The following is a 22,990-nucleotide window of genomic DNA, read 5'->3' on the forward strand; positions in this document are numbered from 1 at the left end:
CACTTCAGGACAGGAATGCTTAAAACTGAGAGAAGCTCTTGGCTGAGAACTCAGCGTTTGAGGCAGGACTTGGGTTTTGCTGCAGTTAATGTGGAGTGAAACATGATACAGCAGCAGGGCATAGAACCCCTTTGCTGTCCTGATCTTTTAAGAAGTTTCATGATCTGACTTTTTGAGGGGGAATATAGGCAAGTTCTCTGCCCCAAGGCAGTTTCCACCCTTCTTGCCCAGGAGGAGAGAAGAAGCGAGACCTCAGCCCTATCTGCTGGGTGTTCTCCCCTTTGCTCCAGGCTCCATAAAACCATTCTGGACTCACACAAGGAGTCAGCTACCGCCTGCCCTCCTCGGGGGGGGAGGAAATTGGGGCAAAAAGCGGCGATAACCGCGACACCGCGGAGCCGTGACAGGAGGATGAGGCGGCGGCCTGGCCGCCCGGGCCTCCCTCACCACCACCCCCGGGGGGCGGCCTCACAGCGGCGGGCTGAACGGGGCCGGGCAGTGCTGAAGGGGGCCGAAAGGGGCCGAATGGGGCCAGCCCGGCCCGGCTGTGCCTTTAAGGGGCGTGGATCGGGGCCGTGCCGATCCGAGCCTTGCCGAGCCCAGCCCGCTCCCCTTGAGGCCGGCCCGGAACTGCCAGCGGCTGCCGGCCATGGTGCGCATCGTGACGGTGAAGACCAAGGCGTACGGGGACCAAAAGCCCGGCACCAGCGGGCTTCGCAAGCGGGTCTCGGTCTTCCAGAGCAATGCCCACTACGCCGAGAACTTCATCCAGAGCGTGCTGGCCACCCTGCCGCCGGCAGAGCGCCAGGAGGCCACGCTGGTGGTGGGGGGGGACGGCCGCTACTACATGCGGGACGCCATCCGCCTCATCGTCCGCATCGCCGCCGCCAACGGGGTACGTGCGGCTCGGGGCCGGGCTCAGGGAGGACGAGGAGGAGGAAGGAGGAGGATGAGGAAGGCTTCCTCTGACAGAAAAGCGGAGCTGAGGATGCCGGGGGGCAGCGTCAGGCGCTGGGGGGAAGCTGCTGTGCTGCCCTGCTCAAATTGGATGTCTTGGTGTCTAATTAGGGGGGTAAAAGTGTGGTTAAACCACTCAGGGGCACAAATTTGAGCTTGCAGATTTGTTATGGAATAAGGAAGTGGGTGAGTGCCTCTGGAAACTGTGCAAAATTGGGCCTCCTGTGCCCTGGGGTGGGTGCCCAGCGCTCAGCCCGCGCCCCCTGACAGCACCCGCACGCACAGGCAATGTGGCCTTCCCCGGCAGAAAAGCAGCTGGCACTGCTTTATTTATCGGATTTGAGGTGAATTGGGGCTGAAATGTGTGCTGACAGCACCTCAGGTCCCAGTGACCGAGCAGGTTGTGGGACGTGGTGGCCCACCAGGGCCTGAGGGGCTCCCCTCCTGCACCTCGCTTCAGCCCCACAGTGGGTAAGGGGCTGAGGGCTGTGGTTGAGCTGGGGACCCCTCAGGAGGGGCTCGAGTCCTGTCCTTGTGGCCATGCAGCGTCCAGGGGTCTGCTCACCAGCGGGTATTTGCCCTGCGGTGGTTTGTCTGACTTGCTTCCAAGTGTTAGGGCAGAACCGGCTGTAAAAGAAAGAGAAATGTTCTGGAAAGGCAAGAGGAAACAGGAGGAGAAAGCAGGTGGGTGAATGCGTGGGGTAAGAGCCAAGGCACGGCTATACGAAGTGGGAAGTTTTACTCTAAAAGCTTTTCATTCTGAATCGTTAATTTATAAAGCAAGAAAACAGCCGTGGCCTGAGACAAAATGTTAGACTTCTTCAAGCAAAAATTAAGTGATACGACAGCACTGCCAGTCATCTGCTTGCGGGTTCTTTGTGCCCTTGTTGCAGCAGAGTAGAGACAGTGGTGTGGGTTTTCTGGGGTGCTGGAGGGAGCCATAAAATAAACTCTCCCCTCCCCAGCCACCCTCCAAAATTTGAGGAGGATTGGCAGGTCAGAATTGCTGCAAAATCATAGATTTAAATATCCTATGTAAAAAAGAAGGGGGAAAAGACCTCAAAGGGTCATTAAAGAAATGAGAAAACTGTCCCCCAAATTCTTTAATAACTGAAGAGCAGATGTAAATCTGAATAAGGAACCAGAAGGAGGCACAGTGAAGAGCTCTGCAGACTGCTGGGCCATTGAAAGCTTGATACAATTCTGTGACAATCCTGTGATACTGTGACAATTGCTGGCTAAGTTTGAATTGCACAGGCTTAACGTTTGGCAATGCAATACTCCAGTGTGGCAAAACCTTCAGGTCCCAAGAAATGAGGTGACTGAAGACAGAAAGTTTCTTTATTCAATACAAAATGCCTGTTTTTAATGAATTTCTAGCACTTGCTTTTGTGTTTTGGATTGCTTAGGGGATGCTTGCTTCATGTTTTTTCTCTGTAATCGCAAGTGCTAGTTCTCTGGTAGGCTCTTACTCAACTGTGCTGTGGTAGCTATGAAAATCCTGTTTCTTCATAATGGATGTGAAGTAACTGGGGGTCACCCACCCTTCAAAGGGAAGGGCGAGCTACTTTGGTTAATGTGTAAGAAAGCATGCTGCAAGCACGTGGCAGCGGGTTCCTGGAAACTGGTTTGGGCTGAGTGCTGGGGCCTGTGGGGGTCTCCTGATTCTGGGAGCCAGGTCTCAGAGGAAGGCTCAGTAATCTCGTGGTGAGAAATACTGAGTAATGTAGAGGAAGGCTGGACACCTGAAATAATCACTTCTGGAGGGAAGTGATTATTGCAGTGCATGCGAGGGGATCCACTGTATAGATCCACTGGATACTAAGAACATGGTAAAACTGAAAAGTAGTAAAGATATAATAAAGAAATAATAAAGATATAATAAAGTTTTGGCTACAGGCTTCTCTAACACAGCCTTTCTGCTTGTTTTGATCACCAAGGTATGTCATACCAGGATGTGTTCACCCGTCTAACAGCAGCCAGCCCGCCTCCTGTGCCAAAGCAGTGCTGGAGAGCCGTATTTCTGGTCCTAGGGAGTAAGAGGTGAAGGGGTCACTGCTTTAAAATCCTCGGCCTTTAAGATCTGGCTGAGTGGTCCTCTCAAAGCCGCAGGAGAAACAGGAGTACGGTTCATGATCGTTAGTTTTACAGAGTAAAAGGTGAGGATGCTGAAGTGAATTTTAGTTTTTTTCTTCACCTGGAATGGATAATATATACCTAAATGCTGGTATTTGAATAGCAACACCTCAATTTGTAGTTCTGTGATTAACAAGTGTTATTTACAAGTTTGCCTGTATAAAAGTAACCAAAAATAGTCGTTGGTTTCACCATTCTCAGCTGGCAGCCAGCAGAGCCTACCTGCTTTGTTTTGGTCTGTTGTGCCAAGTATCCTTTATTTTTTTCCCACACATAGTTTGCAAGTCTGACTCCTTAATTAACGAATAAAGCTTAAAAGCTCCAGCCATCTGGGGTAGAACTGGGGCTGTGCAATAGCTTTAAGTCAAAAACAGGCACAAATTGCAGAACTGAGATTAAACACCTAGGATCAGGCTGACTCACGAACGAATGTTGTCACCTGCTATTCAACAAGTGTACCGTGCCCCTGGTTCCTTCTCAAGTAAAGAGATTTCAAAGCGCTGCAAGGTATCTGCATTAAAGCAAATTGCTTGAAGGTGTTTTGAATGCCAGGCGCTGCTTTGCATGGTAAATGCTAGCCTGGTTTTGTTTTACTGCTGCAGGACAAAACGGTACTTCAGTTAGAAACACTGCTCTCTGCCCCAGAAAGTTTGGTTTCCTGGCTTGGCTGCTATTAAGCTTTTCCCCACCCAAATATCCCAGGGAAACCAAGTGTTTAAATTCAGTTGCATTGCTCAGCAGCTCGTTATTTGCCAGGGCTCTCTTGTAGCTTACTTGAGTAGCTCTGCTCCATTTTAATTTTGTGCTGATCCTGATTCTGCACAAGACCCTGAGGTCAGCCCCAGTCCTGTTGCTTTACAGCCCTTCATCCGCTTAGCAGCCAGCAGCGTTACCCTAAAGAACAGACTCTCAGTCCTCGGGTTCAGATCTTCCCATTTACTAAAAGCTCCTGGTACTAAAACATCAAATTAAATTGAGTGAGAAGAATTTTATTCCATAAAAGCAAACCCTATTAACCGGTCCTACGTGCAGTGATGCTAGACCCTACAGGCCGATAAGAAGTCTCAATTTCTGGTCTTTGTTACGTTGCTGTTTTTCTCAGAAGCAGAAGAGGAAAGTGAGGTGTGATATCTGAAGTAAGGAGATAGATCCCGAGTGTGCAGTCAGTGTTACCTGCAGGTATGTCCTGGCTCCAGGTTACGGTGGGGTTTAGAAGACAACCATACATGCACCAGCTCCCTACAGCTCGAAGACTGCTTTTGTACTACTTTAGTTTCTTTTTGCCTCTCAAATTCATCATTTTATATCAATTTACAGTTGAAGGTTATTAAGGCAGTGGTGAGGTTGCCCAGGTTTGGTGGCTTTTGGGAATTTTATCCTCTACAGTAACAAAACCCCATCTGGAGGGAAGAACTGGGGTGCTTTGTAGTTAATCTTTGCAAATCCAGCAGACAGAGTGTTGAAATCCACTCTAACAGGGGCTTAACCGTAATCTCCTGGAGCAGTGGCTCTAAGCAGACGCCTCAGCTCTGGCCGTGCTGGGAGGCAGCCGTGCAGGGCCTGGCGCCTTCTTTTTGTCACACCAAGCTCTGGGTTAGGTGAGCCGAGCCCGGCAGATGCTGCCTGCGTGCCTCACAGCCGGGCTGAGCTGGTGCAAGACCAGCTCCAGGAAAGGATTGTGGTGGCTCCTTCTCCTTGCCCTCCCATCTCGAAGCTAATCTGTAGTCATTAATGCTTCAAATGATGAACTCAAAAAAAAAAAAAAAAAAAAAAAATAGTAAAAGGAAATAAAACTGGAAATATTCTCACCAGGGAGGATGCGGAGTGCCTGGGGGAGATTCCAGCAGGCAGCAAAAGAGAGATCCTGAAGTTGGGCACATGTGGCCAGCCAGAAAGCACAGGGACACTCAGCTTAGCCCAGAGGTAGGAAAAACACTTGCAGTCTGCAGCGATGCTGCAGAGGAGAAGGTAAATTGCTCTCTGGTCGGCTGGGGACCAGGCAAGAATTAAAATTGCAGCAGGAGAGGCTTAGGCTAGACATTAGAAAGCATTTTTGGAAGCTTAATACTAATGGAAAGAGCGCCTTGCCTGGGGATGCTCATTAAATCTCTGCCTGGGAAAACCTCTAGCAAGAACGGTTTGGGCAGAGCTGGTTCTACCCGGTGCAGGGGCTGGGTGAGCTTTTTACAGCACTCCCAGCCCTTCCCTCCACACGTGCTTTACCTGCTTCTTGCCTGCAGGTGAAGCTTTGCCAGCACTTTGTAACTGTGTGAGAAAAGGTTGGTGTGCATCTCCCTCTCTCCTCTTCCATCCGCGCTGTTCCAGGCGAAGCCCCCACATCAGGATCCAGGCGCAGGGGCGATCTCCTGGCGGGTTAGGGCCAGGATCCCCAGCTCAGTGCTGGTTCTGCTGGAGCTGAACCAGCCGAGATCCCTCTCCCGTGCCAGGGAGGGCAGCAAACGCCAGGGCAGCCCGCGGTCACGGCCGTGCGCTGCGGAGCTGACCTTTGGACAGAAACCTTCACGGCCGTGCCTGCTGCTGTCTGCTCCTCTCCTGGCAAAGGGGGGACGAGCCCCTGCCAGCCCCGGAGCCCTTTGTGGGGTCTGCAGCAGCCCTGCAGATGGTAGCATCGCCCCTAGCCCTGCAGAGCTGTGTCAAGGATCTGCTTTCTGCCCCCTGAGCCTCTCCGGGGTGCACGGTCAGCACGGCTCAGTTCTGGAGTTACCAGCACGTACGTGGGTGCCTGTGTGTGCGCTCAGCCTCTCGAGGTGGTGCCAGACACTCTGCCTCTCTCCCTTTCAGCCTCAAAAACTGCATTTTAATTAATCCTTAGGGAAACAAAGAATCTTACAAGCAGAGCTCCTGCAATTGCGTAACCGACGGGCTCGCAGTTGGTTTATTTTACTCTGCCTCCATTTATCTTGGCAGTGCCAAGCGTCACGCCGGCAGCGGGCTGTAATCAGGCAGAAGGTGTGTGGTTTTGGCAGCCGTGGGGTTATCGGGGCTGCCGGCCCCCCCAGTGGGATTGCACAAGCAGCAGGGCACAGGTTTGCTGTGGGCAGGAGCAGGGGAATGTGATTTGTGCTTGAAAGGAAGGCTGGGAAACAACTGCAAAATACCTGGCTTTGATTCTGTGTAGTGTTCTCCCCCAGTTATTTTGAATCTCCCAATGTGGGGTGGGGTGAGGAGAGGTGGCAGAGCCACAGCAGGGAGAGGGGACGGGGCAGGGGCCAGCAATATCGAGCCGAGGGAGGGGCTGCGTGCTCTGCAGGGTTTTCCTGAAGTTTAAGGGCTCTCAAAATAGCCTTGTTTGACTTGGGTTAATGATAAAAGGACAGCAGTTCATGGCTTTGGCTCTGCTCTTGCATGTCTGAAGTGCAGGACTGTGAACGGGGAGCTGCGTGAGCAAACAGCCTGCCTGGGGCGGGCAGGGAGGGGAAAGGTGAGGAGTGAGGCACCTCAGCACTGTGGCCACGAGGGAAAGTTGAGGAAATTGGGGTTGTTTCCTGTAGAAAACAGAGGATGTTCAGGCTCTGTATGCTGAATTTTTTTTTTTTATTTGCAGTGAAAGAAGCTGTCAGGAAGAGGGTTGTGGTTCAATTTGTTCTCTGACAGCTCGGGAGGGCTTGAGCCACGGTGAGGAGGATGTAGGCCAGCTCGCAGGGACACGCTCCTGGCTGCAAGGTGATTTATGTGTGGGCACCGCTCACCTGGAGAGGAGGACTTAAAGAATGGGTTACAGGAGCTGTCTGAAGGGTGCCCTGAGTATAGGGCACCAGATTTGGGGAGGGAGCCGTGAGCCACTGCACTCCTTCCCACCCAAGCAGTGCCTCCCAGACCACAAATGGCCAGAACGTGCACACCTAATTACATGTCCCAGCTCCCAACCCAGTCAAGAGAAGAAGAAAAAGGGACAGAGCTTGTGCAGGCCTCTCCCTGCCAGGGCGGCTGCTCAGTGGGAGGCTCGTTCTGGGAGCTGGATTTTGTTCTCTGTGCCACTAGAGGGAAACCTGTGCCTTTGCGTGGAAATTTAGGGCGTCGCAGCTGCAGGATAGGGAATCGCAGATGCAGGACTAGCGTGGAGGTGTGAAATGTGCACTGATTGTTTCTGCCTGCCTACCCCAGGCATTCTCGCTGGTGGTATAAAATAAAGATGGCCATAACAGCGTCTCTTTGCCCCTTGGAGAAATCTGATGATTTTTGGAGCAATGACAGAGGCAGCACCTTAGGAAACGGTCTTGTGGAAGCCTTCGTAAGTTGTCACAATCCAGCTGTGTACACAACTCCTTTCTCCCTCCCCCTTTTTGATAATGGGATGAATGAGTCATTATGAAGTGCGCGGTCTCTAATTTTCCACTAATATCCATAAAACTCTGCCAGCAGCTTGGACAGGGGACTCTGAGCGTTACTAAAGAGGTTTGGAGGAGACTGTGGCTCCAGCCCAGTGCCTGAAGTTACCTTCCCCAAGCTCAGGGAGACGATGCCTCATAAAAGCTTGTTGGCATTTGGATCTCTTCTGTGTGTGAGTTGTTCCGAACCCGATAACTTTATCATGCTGTGCTCTAAAGGATTCGATACTTGTGGATTTTTTTCTTTTTTTTTAATAAATTTTGGCACCTATGCTGTCAACTTGTGGAGTATTCGGTTGAAACCATGCCTTTAGCAGCTCTGAGCCGTGCTGGGTTTTCCTGAGTTCAGCAAAGGCTGAGCCACTTTTCTTTGTGGACCACGTCCCCATGCCTGGGAGGGAGCCCCGGGGCAGTCAGGTTGTCGCAGCGGGGCTCGTGTGTAAGCGACCTGTGGGTAACAGATCTGCTGCCTTCCATTTTAAGAGTGACCTTTAGCTCGCCGGACTCCGCAAAACACCTCCGGCCGCGTGCTGCCCTGCCTGCTGGAGGCTTTTCCTCCGGGGCCTGCCGTGCCTGCAGAGATTTGCTGGGCTGGCAAAAACGCTGGGGCAGCGCCTCGGGGTGTCCGAGCGGGGCGCCGAGCTGCCCATGCGCTGACGGAGACCCGGGCAGACGGACGGGTGACAGCGCAGAGCGGCGAGGAGCCGTGCCTGCAGGGAGCAGGAGGTGGTGAGGGAGGCAAAAATCGCCTTTTCCTGCCCGTGGTGGAGCTGCGTGTTCGCCGTGACATTGATCCTCCTCGGCAAGTGCAAGGAAACAGCTTCAGTTACAGAACCCACGTTCAGTTCGATGTTCGAGGAGCTATTTTTGGGTGCTCGAGAACTTCACTCAGCTTCTGTCCAGTAGGTGTGCCATTGCTGGTGTCAAGATTGATCGATTTTTTTTTAATTACATATTTTTTCCTTTGTGTTTCATCGTAACTTACTTCTTAAATGCATTTATATGAAAAAAGGCCATGGAAGACGCTCCTCTGCCTCTGCTGACCATGCCCACGGCTCCTTACAACGATCAGAAGGCAGGAACGAGTGGACTACGGAAGAAGACCTTTTATTTTGAATCCAAGATGAACTATATGCAGAACTTTATCCAGAGTATATTTTTTTCCATAGATCTAAGAGATCGACAAGGAGCTTCTATGGTGGTTGGAGGCGATGGGAGGTACCTAAATAAGTCTGCGGTGGAGCTGATAGTCCAAATGGCTGCAGCCAACGGGGTTGGTAACGGTTAAATGACTAAATTCCTAGGGTTGCGTAGCTGATAAATGCAGAAAACCGTAATAAATTAGTCACTGGGAGTCACTAATTGCTAACGGTTAGCTTTTTAACAGAAAATCCAACTGGAAATGCTGAAATTACTGTTTGTTCACTTTTAAGTGGTACAGTTGGGTAGAAGCATGGGGAAACACACGGAGCAAAGAACAGAAAAGGTTCCCGTTTTCTGTGCCTTCCTAGTTCGTGGTTTGACGTGCCTCAAGCTGTTGGCACTTGTGGACTTGGTAGTGTCTCCATCAGGTCATAAAACCCTGATAACAGTAGGAGAAGTGGGTGGCAGAGCCACGGCTCTCCCTGCGGTGGCAGCTGGGCAAAAGCTCCTTCAGCCTTGCTCGGAGAAGGCAAAACGCAGGCTCTGCTGCTTCCCCTCAGCTACAAGCTGTGGCCGGGCAGTAAGCACTTGGGGAGCCTCCAAAAACTGAAATGAGATGAGAGCAGAAATGGGGGGAGCCTTTGAGATCTCTGGCTGTGCTGGAAGCAGGGCAGGAGACCGGGCTGTTTGTGGCACGGGGTTGTTCAGGTGCTGCAAGCCTCTGGGGTTGTGTCTTTGCTTCTTCTTGCTTTTTAAGAAGGAAAGACGCCGCCGTCTGTCCTGGATCTCCTAACGCAGAGCAAAACTTGATGCTAAGAGAAGTGGCATAGGAATTTTTGGCAGAAAAGCTTGTTCGATCACAACAGGGTAATTTGTAATGAGCAGGCAGATAAGAGGAGAGAGTTTTCTTTTTTTTTTTTTTTTTTTTTTTAATCATCAAGTTTTCCAGGCTGGAAAAATGAATCCTTTGGCATTGCAAATTAATGTGTTCCACTTAAGTCAGCGTACGGGCTGAGCAGGAGAGCTGGGGAATGTGCACAAAGTAGGAGCCAGGCCTGCTGCTCGGGCTTTCTGACACCAGGACAGATTTCCTGATGGTAAAGATGAGATTAAGCTGATCCTCACCAGATGAGGCTTCTCTCCTGCGTTTCTTTCCGGCGGCGTGGCCCGTGTCTGGCTAACATCTAGTTCCACTGCTGGGTTTGATGTTTTTTCACTGCTTGTTTTTATGTAGTCTGGCTGAATCCTGTGACTTTGTTAATCAACGTTGTGCTAACCTCGCTCTGCAGAGCTGAAGGGATGAGTCCAAGGATGTGTTAAAATGTAAGAAGGCACGAGGAGGGCATGCCTGGCGTGTTTTGGATGTGCAGAAGCGTCTCTGTCGGCATGTGCCAGGGACAGGTGCTGCCACCTCGGCAAACGCGGCATCAGCAGGATCTCTGAATGGCACCGAGCACTTTTGCTGTGCTGCTGCAGGGGGATTCACCTCGCCTGCTTCAAATGCTGGTGGTTTGGTCAAAGAAAGGGACCTGGGTTGTTTGCTCTGTGCTCGGGGGCTGTGACCAGTGCAGGGCATTGCTCTTGTGCTGCGTGCATCGTCCAGGAGGGCAGTGGAGCTGTGCACACCGGCTTCCTCGGCTAGAAAACGTGGGTTTGGTGGGAAAGCACTGAAAGCATCAGCCTGTGTTGCTGGAGGGGACCCGCAGGAGTCCTTCGCTGTCTGCGTGTGTGTTGGTGGGGTTTTTGGTGACTCCAGGTGGAAGCTCTGGGTTGCATCACGGGGCCGTAACCCAACATCGCTGCAGGAGGCAGGTTGGGTGAATGGGGCTGCCCGGAGCATCCTGGGGAAGGTGTTTCTGTTTTCTTTCTTAGCTTTGGCTCGTAAGAAACTCCAGAAAACTGAAAAAGATGCTGAGTGTTAGCAGCTCAGCACGGCGCTAGGCTGAGCAGCCTCTCCTGCGGTTACCCCAAAGGAGATAGCACCGGGCTGGTGGGAAATGACAGCCGAAAACCTCTGACAGCCAAGGAGGGCCCCGAAGCAGAGAGCAGCCTGTATGGATACGAGTCTCCTCGCTGCATTCGCTTTGGGTTTGTTGCCTTTCCAGATCTATGCCCGTGGTGCTGCGGGGCAGGAACCGCATCCCATTATCCCGTGCTGGTGCTGCTGGCTTAGCACCACGCAGGAACCTTCACTCCAGGCAGGCTGGCTTTTGTTTTCGGGTTTCTCTTGCCTTTTGAATGAAATTCCTCCTCTTTCCTCAGTCGTATACAGGGTCTAATCTCCTTGGCTGCTGGGGAGTAGTCTGGTATGTTCTTAAACCTCTGTCACCTCATCTGGGGGCTATGGTAAGGGGCATGCTCTTCCAGGAGAATATTTATCTTCTGTTTTACTACATGAACTGGATCCTGATTACCTTGTAGTGCTTAGCACATCGGTCTGGATTTAATCTCAGTGATATTACTGAATTTATGGAGGGAGGTGTGCTACCCGCTGCGAGGAAGAGAATTTGCATCTGGTCCCACGGGAGCAGCGATGAAGATCTATTTTGCTTTTGCTTTGGCTTCTCTCAACCCCATTGTGTCTTTTGAAAGCAAAGTTCAAGACCATAGCCAAGGGGTGTTGGTTTTTTTTTTTGTGTCGTTTTGTTTAGATGGCTCTGGAAAGCTCAGCTCTTCAGCGCAGGCTGCCATTTCCCGTTGAGCTGTGATGTTCGTGAGGGGAAAAAAAAAGGCACAGCAGAACGGGGTGGGCTGCTGACCTTCAAACTATGCAGCAGAGAGCTTCACGGCCTCCCAGGAACACGCTGCTTGCTTCAGCACCCCAGCCGTCAAGGTGCCTCCTTAGGAGGCTTTGCTTTGCCTGTAACCAGTGTTTGAGGGTCTGGTGCATTTGCTGTTAGCAATTGGGACTCGGTTGTTCATTTTGGCCTTTAATTTTCAGATCGGCCGCTTGGTCATAGGGCAGAACGGCATTTTGTCCACTCCGGCCGTGTCCTGCATCATCAGGAAAATCAAGGCCATTGGTGGCATCATTCTGACAGCCAGCCATAACCCTGGTGGGCCCAACGGAGATTTTGGTATTAAATTCAACACTGCCAATGGAGGTAAGGTTTACTTCTCTTTTATTTGCTTGCTTTCTACTTCCCAGTTCTTTATTGGTACCAAGGAACCTGATTAAACTGTCAGACATCACAGAGGTTCAGTGGCCCGAGCACTGGGTCCCCCCAAACACCAAATCACAGAATGGTTGAGGTCGGAAGGGACCTCTGGAGGTGATCTGGTCCAAAGCCCTGCTCAAGTAGGGCCACCTGGAGCAGGTTGCCTGGGACCATGCCCAAAGTGATTGATCTGCTCCCCTTGCTCCCCAGTATTCCTCTCCTAGTGAGGTATTCCCAGCCCCAGGTCTTCTGCTGTACCTCTGAAGGGCAGTTCTCCTCCAATCTGCCTCTAACTTCTTCCCTCTCGCACATTATATCTCGTAGGTCCTGCTCCTGAAGGTGTCACAGACAAAATTTTCCAGATTAGCAAGAAAATTGAAGAGTATGCGATCTGCCCGGATCTCCAGGTGGACCTGGGCACCATTGGGAAGCAGCAGTTTGATCTGGAGAACAAATTTAAGCCATTTACAGGTAAATGACTGTTCTTCTTGGAAAGTTTCCTTGCAGGTGAGGTTAGCGTGGACCTGCCATGAAAGGACGCATGGTGTTTTGGAAGGACAGATGTGGCCATTCTGACCTCTCCTTCTCAGCTGCTGGATAATCCAAGCAAAATTGTCTGTCCTGGTTGCTGTGGATTTTTATTTTTATTTTTTTTTACTTGCATCTCACCTTGTCTAGATACTTTAATTCTACTAATTGTCTGTAAGGCTCCCATTAACACGTACGTGGGAAACAAAGACAAATCTGCAGTTAAAGTTCATTTTCCAGATTAAATGTTATAGTGTTGGTGTTTAATCTTTCTGACTGGCTTTTTCCAGAGTTTCATGTATAAAAGAATCGTCTGAGAGCTGGAAAGCCGTGACATTTCACGCATGATTTTCGTCAGTTAGCAGTGAAAATAAAAATACATCTAAAAAATAGATTTTTTTCAAAAAAGTTACTGCAAGTTATTTTCACCACCTCCTGATGATCACTTATTGTAAACAAAATTAAATCAAAAGTGATAAAAATCCATATTTCTCTCGTTTTCCATTTCTGTGTACCAGGATTTTTGTGTAAATAGTTTTGTCTTCACCTTTTTTTTACGTGGCCCATGAGTTGCAAAGGTGCAACCTTTTCAGACTCTGAGGTGCACAGTTCGTGCTCATGTTGGTGGAAGTCTGTTTGTGTATGTTTTTTCCCTCTTAATCCCTCTCTACACATAATCTGAGTGGAACAGAGGCCTCTCAAAGGATGTCCGGGGGGCTGGGGCTCTGAATGGAGGCTGTGACCGGCGGAGAGCTGGGAACAATGTTTGTCTTCAGGATTCTGTCGCTCTGTTTGGTCTGTAATCCGATTAGCAGTGGCAGCCTGTAATTAAATGGCCCTTAATATAGGACCATTATCATTGTCTTTATGAAATGATTCTAGGGGGTGTTTAAAGGCTTTATGCCCAGCCCTGGCCCTTTGCACGCAGGGACCGTCAGCACAGCGCCACGTGGAGCAAACTTGCTTTTCTACGTCGAGTTCAGGCTGTCACAGTTAGTTTCTCTCTTCTTTTTCCAGTGGAAATTGTGGACTCGGTAGAGGCTTACGCAAACATGCTGAGGAACATCTTCGACTTCAGCGCGCTGAAGGAGCTGCTTTCGGGGAAGAACCACCTCAAGATTCGCATAGATGCAATGCACGGAGGTACGGGGGGGTGCGGGTCTGCGGGTGCCTCCTGCTGCCCAGGGAAAGCTTTCTCTCTTTTTTGTTTCTGGTGTTTGAGAGCAGAAAATGCTGTTGTACAGCTGGAGACCTGTCAGTCAGGCATCCCTTCTGTTCTGTTACACGGGGCTGTCATGCCAATACCTCGGTGCCTTTATCCCGTGCCTGACTCGCTCCCTTCCCACGTTCTGCCCTGACAGTTGTGGGCCCTTATGTGAAGAAGATCCTGTGTGAGGAGCTCGGAGCCCCGGCCAACTCTGCTGTGAACTGCACCCCGCTGGAGGACTTCGGTGGCCACCACCCCGACCCCAACCTGACCTACGCTGCCGACCTGGTGCAGACCATGAAGACGGGAGAGTACGACTTTGGAGCTGCCTTTGATGGAGACGGGGTAAATGGGTTGCTCTCTGATCATCTTCTTACCCTCTAGTTGGTCGTGGGGCATGACAGGACACCAGCAGAGGAGGATGGAGAGAGGCAAAGACCTTTTTTAGTCCTTTCCCTGCTGTAACTGCAGGCAGACATGAACCACTCACTGCAGTTCACCACCACGGCAGTAGTTGGCTACTGTGTAAATAATGAAGTCCAAACTGTTTTTGAATAGCTTTAAAGCTTATGAAAAATCAGCAGGAAGGTTGAAATACTGGAGAGGTGTTGCTGTTTAACTGCTTCCAAACGTCATATTCAGTTCAGTGCAGTCAAAAATCTCCGTGTCACGGGGTTTACGGGCTGCGCCTGCGAAGTAGAAGGATTTTGGATTGCAGCCTGCTTGCACAGAGCAGGGTCGTGAGCTGTTTTCTCTCTTGTCCTCGCCAGGACCGCAACATGATTCTCGGGAAGCACGGCTTCTTCGTGAACCCCTCCGACTCCGTTGCCGTCATCGCTGCCAATATCTTCAGCATCCCTTACTTCCAGCAGACCGGAGTCCGCGGCTTCGCCCGGAGCATGCCCACCAGCGGGGCTCTCGATAGGTAGCACCTGCCTCTGCGCGGGGTGGCGGAGGGGAGGGACTGTCCCTTTCCTGTGGTCAGACACACTCCTGTGGTGGGGAGCGAGTGCGTGGCCCTCCTGAAGGGCAATGCACTGCTGGGCTGCTGCATTAAATCCTCTTTGGGAACGTGGCAGGGTTGGGTTCTGCTCTTTCTTCTTTCTTCTCTACAAATAAGCCCAAATAAATGCCCTCCCCCCCCTTTTTTTATGAATTTAAATCTGTTAGTGATATTTTCTTTGTTAAATGCTTTGACATCTACGACTGCAAATTGGTGTAGAAGAGCTGTGTGTTTGTATTTATTCCTTAGTTGTGCTTCCCAACCATCTCCCACAAGGTAGCACCAGGATAAAACCGAGCACTGCTGCACAAAGAGCAGTTCTCCACTTAAAAAAAAAAAAAAAAAAAAAACAAAAAAAAAGGCAGAGGCGTGAGCTGCCTGCAGCGTTACCCCAAAAGAGATGCTGGTAACAACCGAGGCTCCTATTGCAGCATTTCACATGGGTGCACTAAGAGCCCAGCTGTGGTGTGACGCAGCCTTCTTGCCTTCGAAGGGTGGCCCACGCTACAAAGATTGCTTTGTATGAAACTCCAACTGGCTGGAAGTTCTTTGGAAACCTGATGGATGCAAACAAACTGTCTCTGTGTGGAGAGGAAAGTTTTGGTACTGGTAAGTGGGTGTTCCTGAGCTCGGTAACGAAGGCGCTGTTCCTCCTCTTAATTCTTTTTGCTGGGTAACTTGGGATTTATCTTCTGGGGGTAGCTGTTAATGCTTCTGAAATAAAACAAAAAAGCTTTCAAGAATCCCTGGTGGAAGCGTCCACAATGCTAAGAGTTCTGTCAGGCAAAAGCTAGGTCTCTTTCAGTTAGTAAGGAAGGCGTACGTCGATACGCAGGAAGTTTAAGGGCCTCTTTACTAGCCCGGTCATTGAGTCTATGGGGATTAAGTGCAGTGTTAAATGTATTTTTCAACTCTTGGTGGCCAGGAAAACCTTCTAAATGTTTTCATTTCTGGAAAGAAATATGGTTTGGAGCATGCAGTTTTATTAGGGGAGGTTTCAGGTCACTATTAAATCTCCGAGCTTAATAGGGCCCTCATTTTCCTGTTCTAAAAACAAGGTATGATTTATAAAGTTTAAATTAACACTTGCCTTTGAACAGTTGCAGCAAGTTATTGGGTTACTGAGAAACAAAGCGAACATCTTAAGGAATTTCCTAGGGGTGCGCACGTGACGCTCGGCAGTTCCTGGTGCAGGGAGGCTGAAGAGAGCGGGTTTTGCTCACAACCAAAATGTGCAGCGTTCCCGGGAGGCTGCGGGGAGCTTGAGATATCCCACAGCATCCACCACGTGGTGGTGGCGTCCCGATGGGGGAAACGGGGCTGGCCCTGCACGAGGGATTTCAGCACGTTGTGCCTGCACAGAGGCCGTGCTTTATCTGGTTGGGGTTCTCCTCGAGATCCTGTTTGTCCTTTGTCTGAGGACCACGGGGCAGCCAGGAGGATACGCGAGGCGCAGGGGCGTTTTGGTAAATACAGACAGCAAGCAGCACGTGATTCGGAGAGCTGCTGATAGGAGAGGGTCTCCAGCGAGCAGCTCTCTCAAATCATTTCCAGTTTCTGTTGCATGTGCAATGAGCTCATAGCTTCTCACCTCCCACAGCAGGTGACTCTGCCTTACAAAGAAATGGGGCTGGGAGGCAGGTTTGGGATTTGGGCTGTGCAATGTCACATCTGGGGCTGGGGATCGGAGCAGTTTTGTGAGGGACAGAGTGGGAAAGGGCTTGTGCTGGGCTCCCCGCACCACACGGGGCGTTTGTCCATCTGGCAAAGGCCCTTTAAAGAAGGAAAAAGGGACGAGGGAGGCTGATAGCAAGTTAATGAGGAGTTGTTTGGAGTCTGACGGAGCGTGAGCGCTGAAGGGGAGCGAGGTGAAGGAGCAGCCACGCAGACCCGGTAAAAATTGAACCAAACTGCGACCCGGCGGGACCGGAGTCCGGCAGCAATTAGAGTAATGCGACGTGACAGAATTCCTGCCCGCCTTCTTGGGGATTTTATTCCAGCACGAAGCTGATCCATCACATGGGACTCGTTGTTTATGTAGCATTCCTCTCCGTCACCTCCGTGCGGGACCGGGAGGGTAATTTACCGCCGCGGCCACAATGGTGGGATTTGTGTCGAGCACCGCGCGGCCCCAGCCCTTCTCCCCGGGCGATCGCCCACCCTGGCAATTCTGGGGAGGGTAAAAGGGCTGCTCGGGTGTGCTCACAGCCATACCCTGGCTCCTTGGGGTTTGGTAATGCCCGCTTGGAGGTTTTCCAAAACCCAAAGGGTGAAGCTCAGAAGTTGTGAATCAGCGGGGCACGGCACCGAGCGTGCCAGCCAGGAGCAGGGGGGCCGGCTTGGATGTGCTCTGGGCTGCTCTGTGATCCCCTGCTTGATTTAGGGTTTTGGGGCCGGTCTGAGCTGATTTCCCCATATGAACAACGTCTCCCCTCATGCTGCTGGCCCCGGTGCTGGGTGCACCCCGACAGGCGGCTGCGCCCTCCACGGCCGCATAATTTCGGAGTCGTTAGGGTTTGGCTTCCTCAGCGAGGGCTGACATTTTTCTTGGTGCTCGGCCAGCATCTCTGCCGGTCAGGGTGTGCTGATTTGGCAGACGGTACGTGACAGCTGCTCCAGGAGGTTGCTGTTACTCCTTCTTGAGCTTTGCGTTTGCCTCTTTTTGTTGTTTTTTTTTTTTTTTTTTTTGATGACCTTTTTAGCGTGCATTCCCCGTTGCTTCCTTGGGACCAGAATTAAGGATCTGTGAACAATGAGCGTGTGTGCGTGTGTTAAAAGGGGCCGAATGTTTTATTTGGGCCACGGCTGACAGCAGACGGTATCTTGAACCGCTTTACCAATGCAGCGGGGATCCAGCTCGCCAAATGCCTTCCATTTGTGAGGCCGTGCGGCTGCCAGGTCGATGGAGGAGAGGAGGCGAGGCAGGGCCGTAGCGCGGGCTCTCTCCTGGCAGGAGGTGGGAAACGTGTTTCTGCTGTGGGTCTCTGCAGGCTCCGACCACATCCGCGAGAAGGACGGGCTCTGGGCTGTCCTGGCCTGGCTCTCCATCCTGGCCACCCGCAAGCAGAGCGTGGAGGACATCATGAAGGATCACTGGCAGAAGTACGGCAGGAACTTCTTCACCAGGTGGGGGAAGCACGGCTGACACCAGTATGCAACGTACCCGGGCTGATTAAAGCTGGATATTCACCTAGGGTTTGTTATTCTGAATGCAATCTGTTCGGTATCAAACTCTGTAAAGGTTGTGCATTTTGGTGTCTGTAGGGTAGCTTTTTTCTCTTAGCGGAGGCTTTTTCTTGCGAGTGTTTCTTGCTGTTAGAGTAACATGTTCCTTTAGGCTACAAGTTGCTTTGTAGTATCTTCACTGGTGGCTCTATTATGGGATGGGCATCCAGCTCCTGGGCTGTTATTTACCTGGTTGGGTTTGTCCAGTTCCAAACTACTCCCGTTTAAGCTATAGCAGACACAGGAGAGGAAAAGGGAAGGGGAAGAGCTAAGCTGCACGTGAGCAGAAGGGGAGGCACTGCCTGGAGGGAGAGCGTTCGGCAGAAATCTTTCACTTCGGAAGACCTACGTGAAAATTTTGTCTCAAATTGCCAAGTGAAAGAACTTGCCTTTTCACTTTTTTCCCTTTTTTTTTTTTTCTTCACACCACAAAGCCAGCATACATCTAAGGCATTTAAACCTGTGGAAAAAATGCCAAAGTCTAGAATTAAAAAAAAAAGCAGCCTTTTAGCACCAGAGCTACGTCTGCATAGCAAGCGACGTGCAGCGGTAGGCAGGTTTGCAAGCCTGTGCGTGCTCCATCTAGCTGGCTGGGCAAATAAAAACCACACAAATCGCACTGGCAATCAGAGTGCAAAGTCTCAGGTCCTGATCTGCGCTTCAGCACATGCTGGAGCTGCTGCTCTCTGCTGCCTCTCTTAGCAGCAGTCGTTAGATCAAAGCTGGCAGCGCTGTGTTATCGTGTGCTGCCATCAGACCTTCGCTTTGCTGTGGGGACACAAGTTAGGATGCTCAGGCAAAGCTGATCGTGAGGAACCTGTCGAGATCCTATCGGTGGAATTAGAATAAATGCTTTGCAGTCAGCATTGCTGGGGTCTGGCTCTCTGTCTGTAATATTCCTAGCACAAGACAGCACAATTGGAGCTTTCAGCTCTCCTAATGCTCAGTGTGCTAGGTTGTGGTGTGTCCCACAGCTTTGTGTTGGACTCAAACTGCTGCACGGATCCTCCTCTCTTTTCTTCCCCTCCTTTTCTCTATTAAGAGTAGAAAATATACGTGGGGCTGACCACAGTGCTGTTAAACAAGGGCATCACAAAACATTGCTAACTAATTACAGACCTTCCTAATCTGTTTTCTGGTGACTGGTTGTAGATACGACTACGAAGAGGTGGATGCAGATGCAGCTAATAAAATGATGAAGGATTTGGAGACCATGATGTTCGACCGCTCCTTTGTGGGGAAGCAGTTGTCGTCTGGTGACAAAGTCTACACGGTCGAGAAAGCCGACAACTTCGAGTACAACGATCCCGTGGATGGGAGCGTCTCCAGAAACCAGGTGGGCACGGCCTCGCCTGGGCCAAACACGACCTCAGTGTTTTCTGTTGCATCTGCGTTTCCCTTGAAGCCAAGCAGTTTGTTTGACCCCTGGAAAAGCTTCTCCCTTGCGTCTGGCAGTGGGATCCTGGCTGAGGATGAGGGAACTTGCTGCGTGAGGCGCGGAGTGGGTCAGGAGGGAGACTTTTGCTCCTTCAGGAGTGTGCAGCAGAGGTGCCTTCTGCAGCTCCCCCGGGAGGACGGAGCTCAGGGGTGGTGTGGGTCACGCACGGCCACGCTGGGTGCCACGGGAAGCCCCCCGGGTACCCCAGAGGTGCGTGGCTGAGAGGTTTTTCTCTTCCCTTCTCTCCTACCAGGGCTTGCGGCTCATCTTCTCCGACGGCTCCCGCATTATCTTCAGGCTGAGCGGTACGGGCAGCGCTGGGGCCACCGTGCGGCTCTACATCGACAGCTACGAGAAAGACGCCCAGAAGATATACGAGGACCCCCAGGTGGGTGCTGCTCTGCGTCACGGCAGCGCTGCCTCCCAGCCTTCCTCGTGCACACAGATCGTGGCCCTAAGCACGGCAGCACTGTGGAGGCGCTGGGTGTTTTGGAAGCAAGGGTTTTGGTATCTTTAATCCCAGTGCAAACAGCTTTTAAAAAAGCTCTGTGTGGAACAAGCATTACTTATTCAGAACCCCTCACAGCTTCTTTTGCACTTGCACATTAGTTTTTCTGTTTGTTTATGTTACATCTGTGGCTGGTTCCAGGTGTGGAAGGACACTTGCAGACCTGAACTGACCTTTTAGGTGAAATGTTGCATCTCTAGGGATAAGATGAGCTCATTCCTCTACAAAATTCAGGAAATACTTGTTTAAATAAATAAATGTGGGTGAGAGGATGCTGCAGTCACATTTAAGGTGACACTGGCTCATTCTATACTAAGTTTGGTGCGTGTTCTTTACAGGATCATTTAAAAATGCTCTCTAGCAGATACTGGAAGAAAAGAATCCTCACTTTATATTCCACAGAAAAGAATCTTTGACCTCTTTCTGCATAACTTACAATGCCATTTTTCACAAAGAAGATTTAGGGGGGGGAAAGTTCTGGGAGGCAGCAACTAAACTGATTAGCTTGAGCCAGGGGCAGGGTGGGCACAACGTGTGTGGGGTGCGTGCGCTGCTCCGCTCCGCGGTTCTGAGCCATCTCTCCCCTCTCTGCAGGTCATGCTGGCGCCCCTCATTTCTATTGCACTGAAACTTTCACAGCTTCACGAGAGAACCGGCCGCACCGGCCCCACTGTCATAACATAAAGGCTCGGTCCTGGCACCGCGCTGGAGAGCTCGCCGCGTGAGGGAAGGCAGCCTGTCACCCCCGTCTTGTCCAATCTGTCACTATGAAAGGAAAATTAATTTTATCTCTGTATTTAAGTACAGTACTGAACCGCTACGGATAGACAATAAAAACCAGCCCCTGTGAACAATTTGTGCGCACGTTGCTGTGCTGCTTTCTTGCGTCACACCGCGCTGCTGGCAAGCTGTGTATGGTGCTCATTAGCACAGCCTTTTGGTTTAGCATATGCACTTTTTTTTTTTTCTTTGCTTAAACAAAAGGCTCTAGAAATAACAAAGAGACTAAATTCTTCAATAATTCAGGGGTTTTGGTTCTATCTTGGAAACCGTCCTGGAAAAGAAGCGCATTTTACCCTTGTTAATATATTGTATTTAAATTTGATGTCTCTAAATAAGCAACAGCTGTGTATTAAGGCTGAGTATTTTTTTACTCTTGTGGATTTTTTCCCCCTTTCAAAAGCCAATTATGTAAATTGGTCTCTTTGCCATGCTATCTGTATAAAAAAAATGTAACAAACCCTCCCCACTGAAATAAGCAATAACAAACATTGCAGGATATTAAAGTGATGTGGGCTACAATTACTGCTCAGTGCTCTTTTATTTCCTTGCATCACGACAGGCTCCCTCTTGAAGAGCAAAAGACTGTTTTGATGAGCTCTTGTTTGGTTGAACGTGCGTGGTGAGATTCTTGGAATAATCAGATTTGCAGGCATTAATGTGCAAAATCTTATCCCAGGGCACAGAGGGGTCACTTCGGAAGCAGTTGTTGCTGTCGGATGCTATCACAGCTCCCTGCCCCTTAGCTGGAGGCCATCCCCTTCGAGTGAGCTGTGTTCCAACGGGATGGGTGGAAGGGATGGGATGTGCTCCTGCTGCTGACTTGGAGCTCCTCAACCACGGAGGAGATGTTCTCCAGCAAGGGGGGCTCTGGCAGATGCCCTCAGGTAAATCCCCAAGACCCTGTTGGTTTATCGCCTCTTTCTTGAGGCTGCTATGGCTTAAACTGTGTCAATAAAAGGAGTTGCAGTGCTGGGAGTGACAGCAGGGGATTTCCCTCTTTGTCACCCAAGCCCTGCAGTGCCCTCTGCCCTCACTGGGCTCGGTGGCACGAGGCTGGCCGCGGCAGCGCTGCCCACACAGCCCAAATTTGGGCCAGGACCCTGGGCTGCCCTGAGGGAACAGCTCTGTTTCCCAGGAATGTGAAACATCCTTAACCACGCTGCCAGCAAAACTGCTGAGGTCGATGCAGATGTGCTGACAACAAGCTCTTTATCTCATCTTCTGTACGGAGATGAGGTGTCTCTTCTGACACAGACCTTCTGCTGAATCCACGCTAACAGCTCTGCCAGCAGAGCTGTTTTGGTGCAGGGGATGTTAAAAACCCATGTTGAAGAATCCTGAGAGAACCTGAATAAACCTCGTGCAATCTGTCTGACGAAGCAATGCTTGTGCTCGGGAGCTGGCCACGAATGGGCAGCAAAGATTGCTCTTACAATGAAAAATAGTGGTGGCGTATGGGCAAAAAGGGAAACAAGCCACCAACCTGTTTTCTGTGTGCATGGAGATGGACCAGAGTACCTGGTGTGTGGTAGGGGATAGAGGAGAGGAGCTTTGGTCATGGGCATCATTGAAAAACCTGCTGCCAAAGGTCAGCCTGAAACGTATCTGGTGTTGGGAGCACTGGGCAGCCCCCGGCTGTCCCCAGAAGTGCCCTGTGCAGGCACTGGGCTCTCTGTGGGGCTCTCCGATTCCTGCTGCTCACAGGCAGCACGGAAGCTCAAGCTGTGTTGTGTCACTTCATGAAATACAAGGAAGGAAACACAGAAGTCCAGCAAATGCTGCAGCTTCTGTGTTAACAGAAGAAAATGAAAAAACACTAAATCAAACCTGAGTTGTATCTGAATGGAAGTTAAATGTGGCCCAGCCCACGTTCATTGCTTACATCCTCAGATGGTGAAAGGTGTATCAAAGGGAACTGTGCAAGGCTGGCACCTCCAAGGGGTGAGCGGGGTGCTCTGCTTGGGACTTTGATCTCTGTCGGACAGGATGCCTGGCTGGGGCTGGAGTGTGGCGGTGAAACTTGGAGCCTCCCACTTGTAAATCCTCGCTTCCAGCCTTTCTCTGGGTGGCACCAGCTGCACGTTACCTCCTTGCAGAGTCTCGTGGGTCGCTTCAGGCCAGCTCCGTCTGGGATGGCAGAGAAGCATCAGTGGCACAGGACCAAAACCGGCTGCTTCTTGCCTCTCCTGGCAGATCTCTGCCCCTTCCCCTGGTTCAGCTCAAAAGGGTTAGCATGGGACTTGTCTGCCCCTCTTTTTATTCAAGCAAGTCACTTCTGTGAGAGCTCCTTTCCTTTCTAACACATGGACGGGCAAGGAGTGATTTCAGTCCTGTAATTAATTCCCTGAGATGTTTCCTGAGAGCACTTAGTGCTGGGCTGTGAGGAAAATGCCCCATTTCTGCTGCCCTGCAGCACGGGGCTGGCCCCTATCCCCTTCCTGATCTGCAGAGGAGGTTCCCCATTGTTTGAGCGAGGTGTTGGGGTGCTAACGAAGGGCTCCGTTTTGGCACCACACGTCAGGCATCGTTAGCACGGGCGCTGCTGGGACTTGTTG

The 22,990-nt window shown here is 50.9% G+C and overlaps 1 protein-coding gene across 2 annotated transcripts; it reads left to right on the forward strand.

The window, feature by feature from the left end:
- The first annotated feature begins 498 nt into the window (after positions 1 to 498).
- Positions 499 to 20,954, forward strand: PGM1 (phosphoglucomutase 1). Of its 2 annotated transcripts, none has more exons than XM_084527426.1 (11): positions 499 to 895; positions 11,527 to 11,689; positions 12,068 to 12,214; positions 13,289 to 13,414; positions 13,633 to 13,823; positions 14,249 to 14,403; positions 14,975 to 15,090; positions 17,472 to 17,607; positions 18,859 to 19,042; positions 19,398 to 19,532; positions 20,247 to 20,954. In XM_084527426.1, exons 1-11 carry the CDS (start codon positions 650 to 652, stop codon positions 20,334 to 20,336), a joined length of 1,689 nt encoding a protein of 562 aa, XP_084383552.1. In that variant the 5' UTR covers positions 499 to 649; the 3' UTR covers positions 20,337 to 20,954. The 2 variants fall into 2 exon arrangements, with proteins under 2 accessions (XP_084383552.1, XP_084383551.1); XM_084527425.1 differs by lacking the exon at positions 499 to 895 and adding an exon at positions 8,324 to 8,715.
- Positions 20,955 to 22,990: the final 2,036 nt, after the last annotated feature.

The sequence above is a fragment of the Aythya ferina genome (genome assembly GCF_964211825.1).
Source record: "Aythya ferina genome assembly, chromosome: 8".
Lineage (NCBI taxonomy): Eukaryota > Metazoa > Chordata > Aves > Anseriformes > Anatidae > Aythya > Aythya ferina.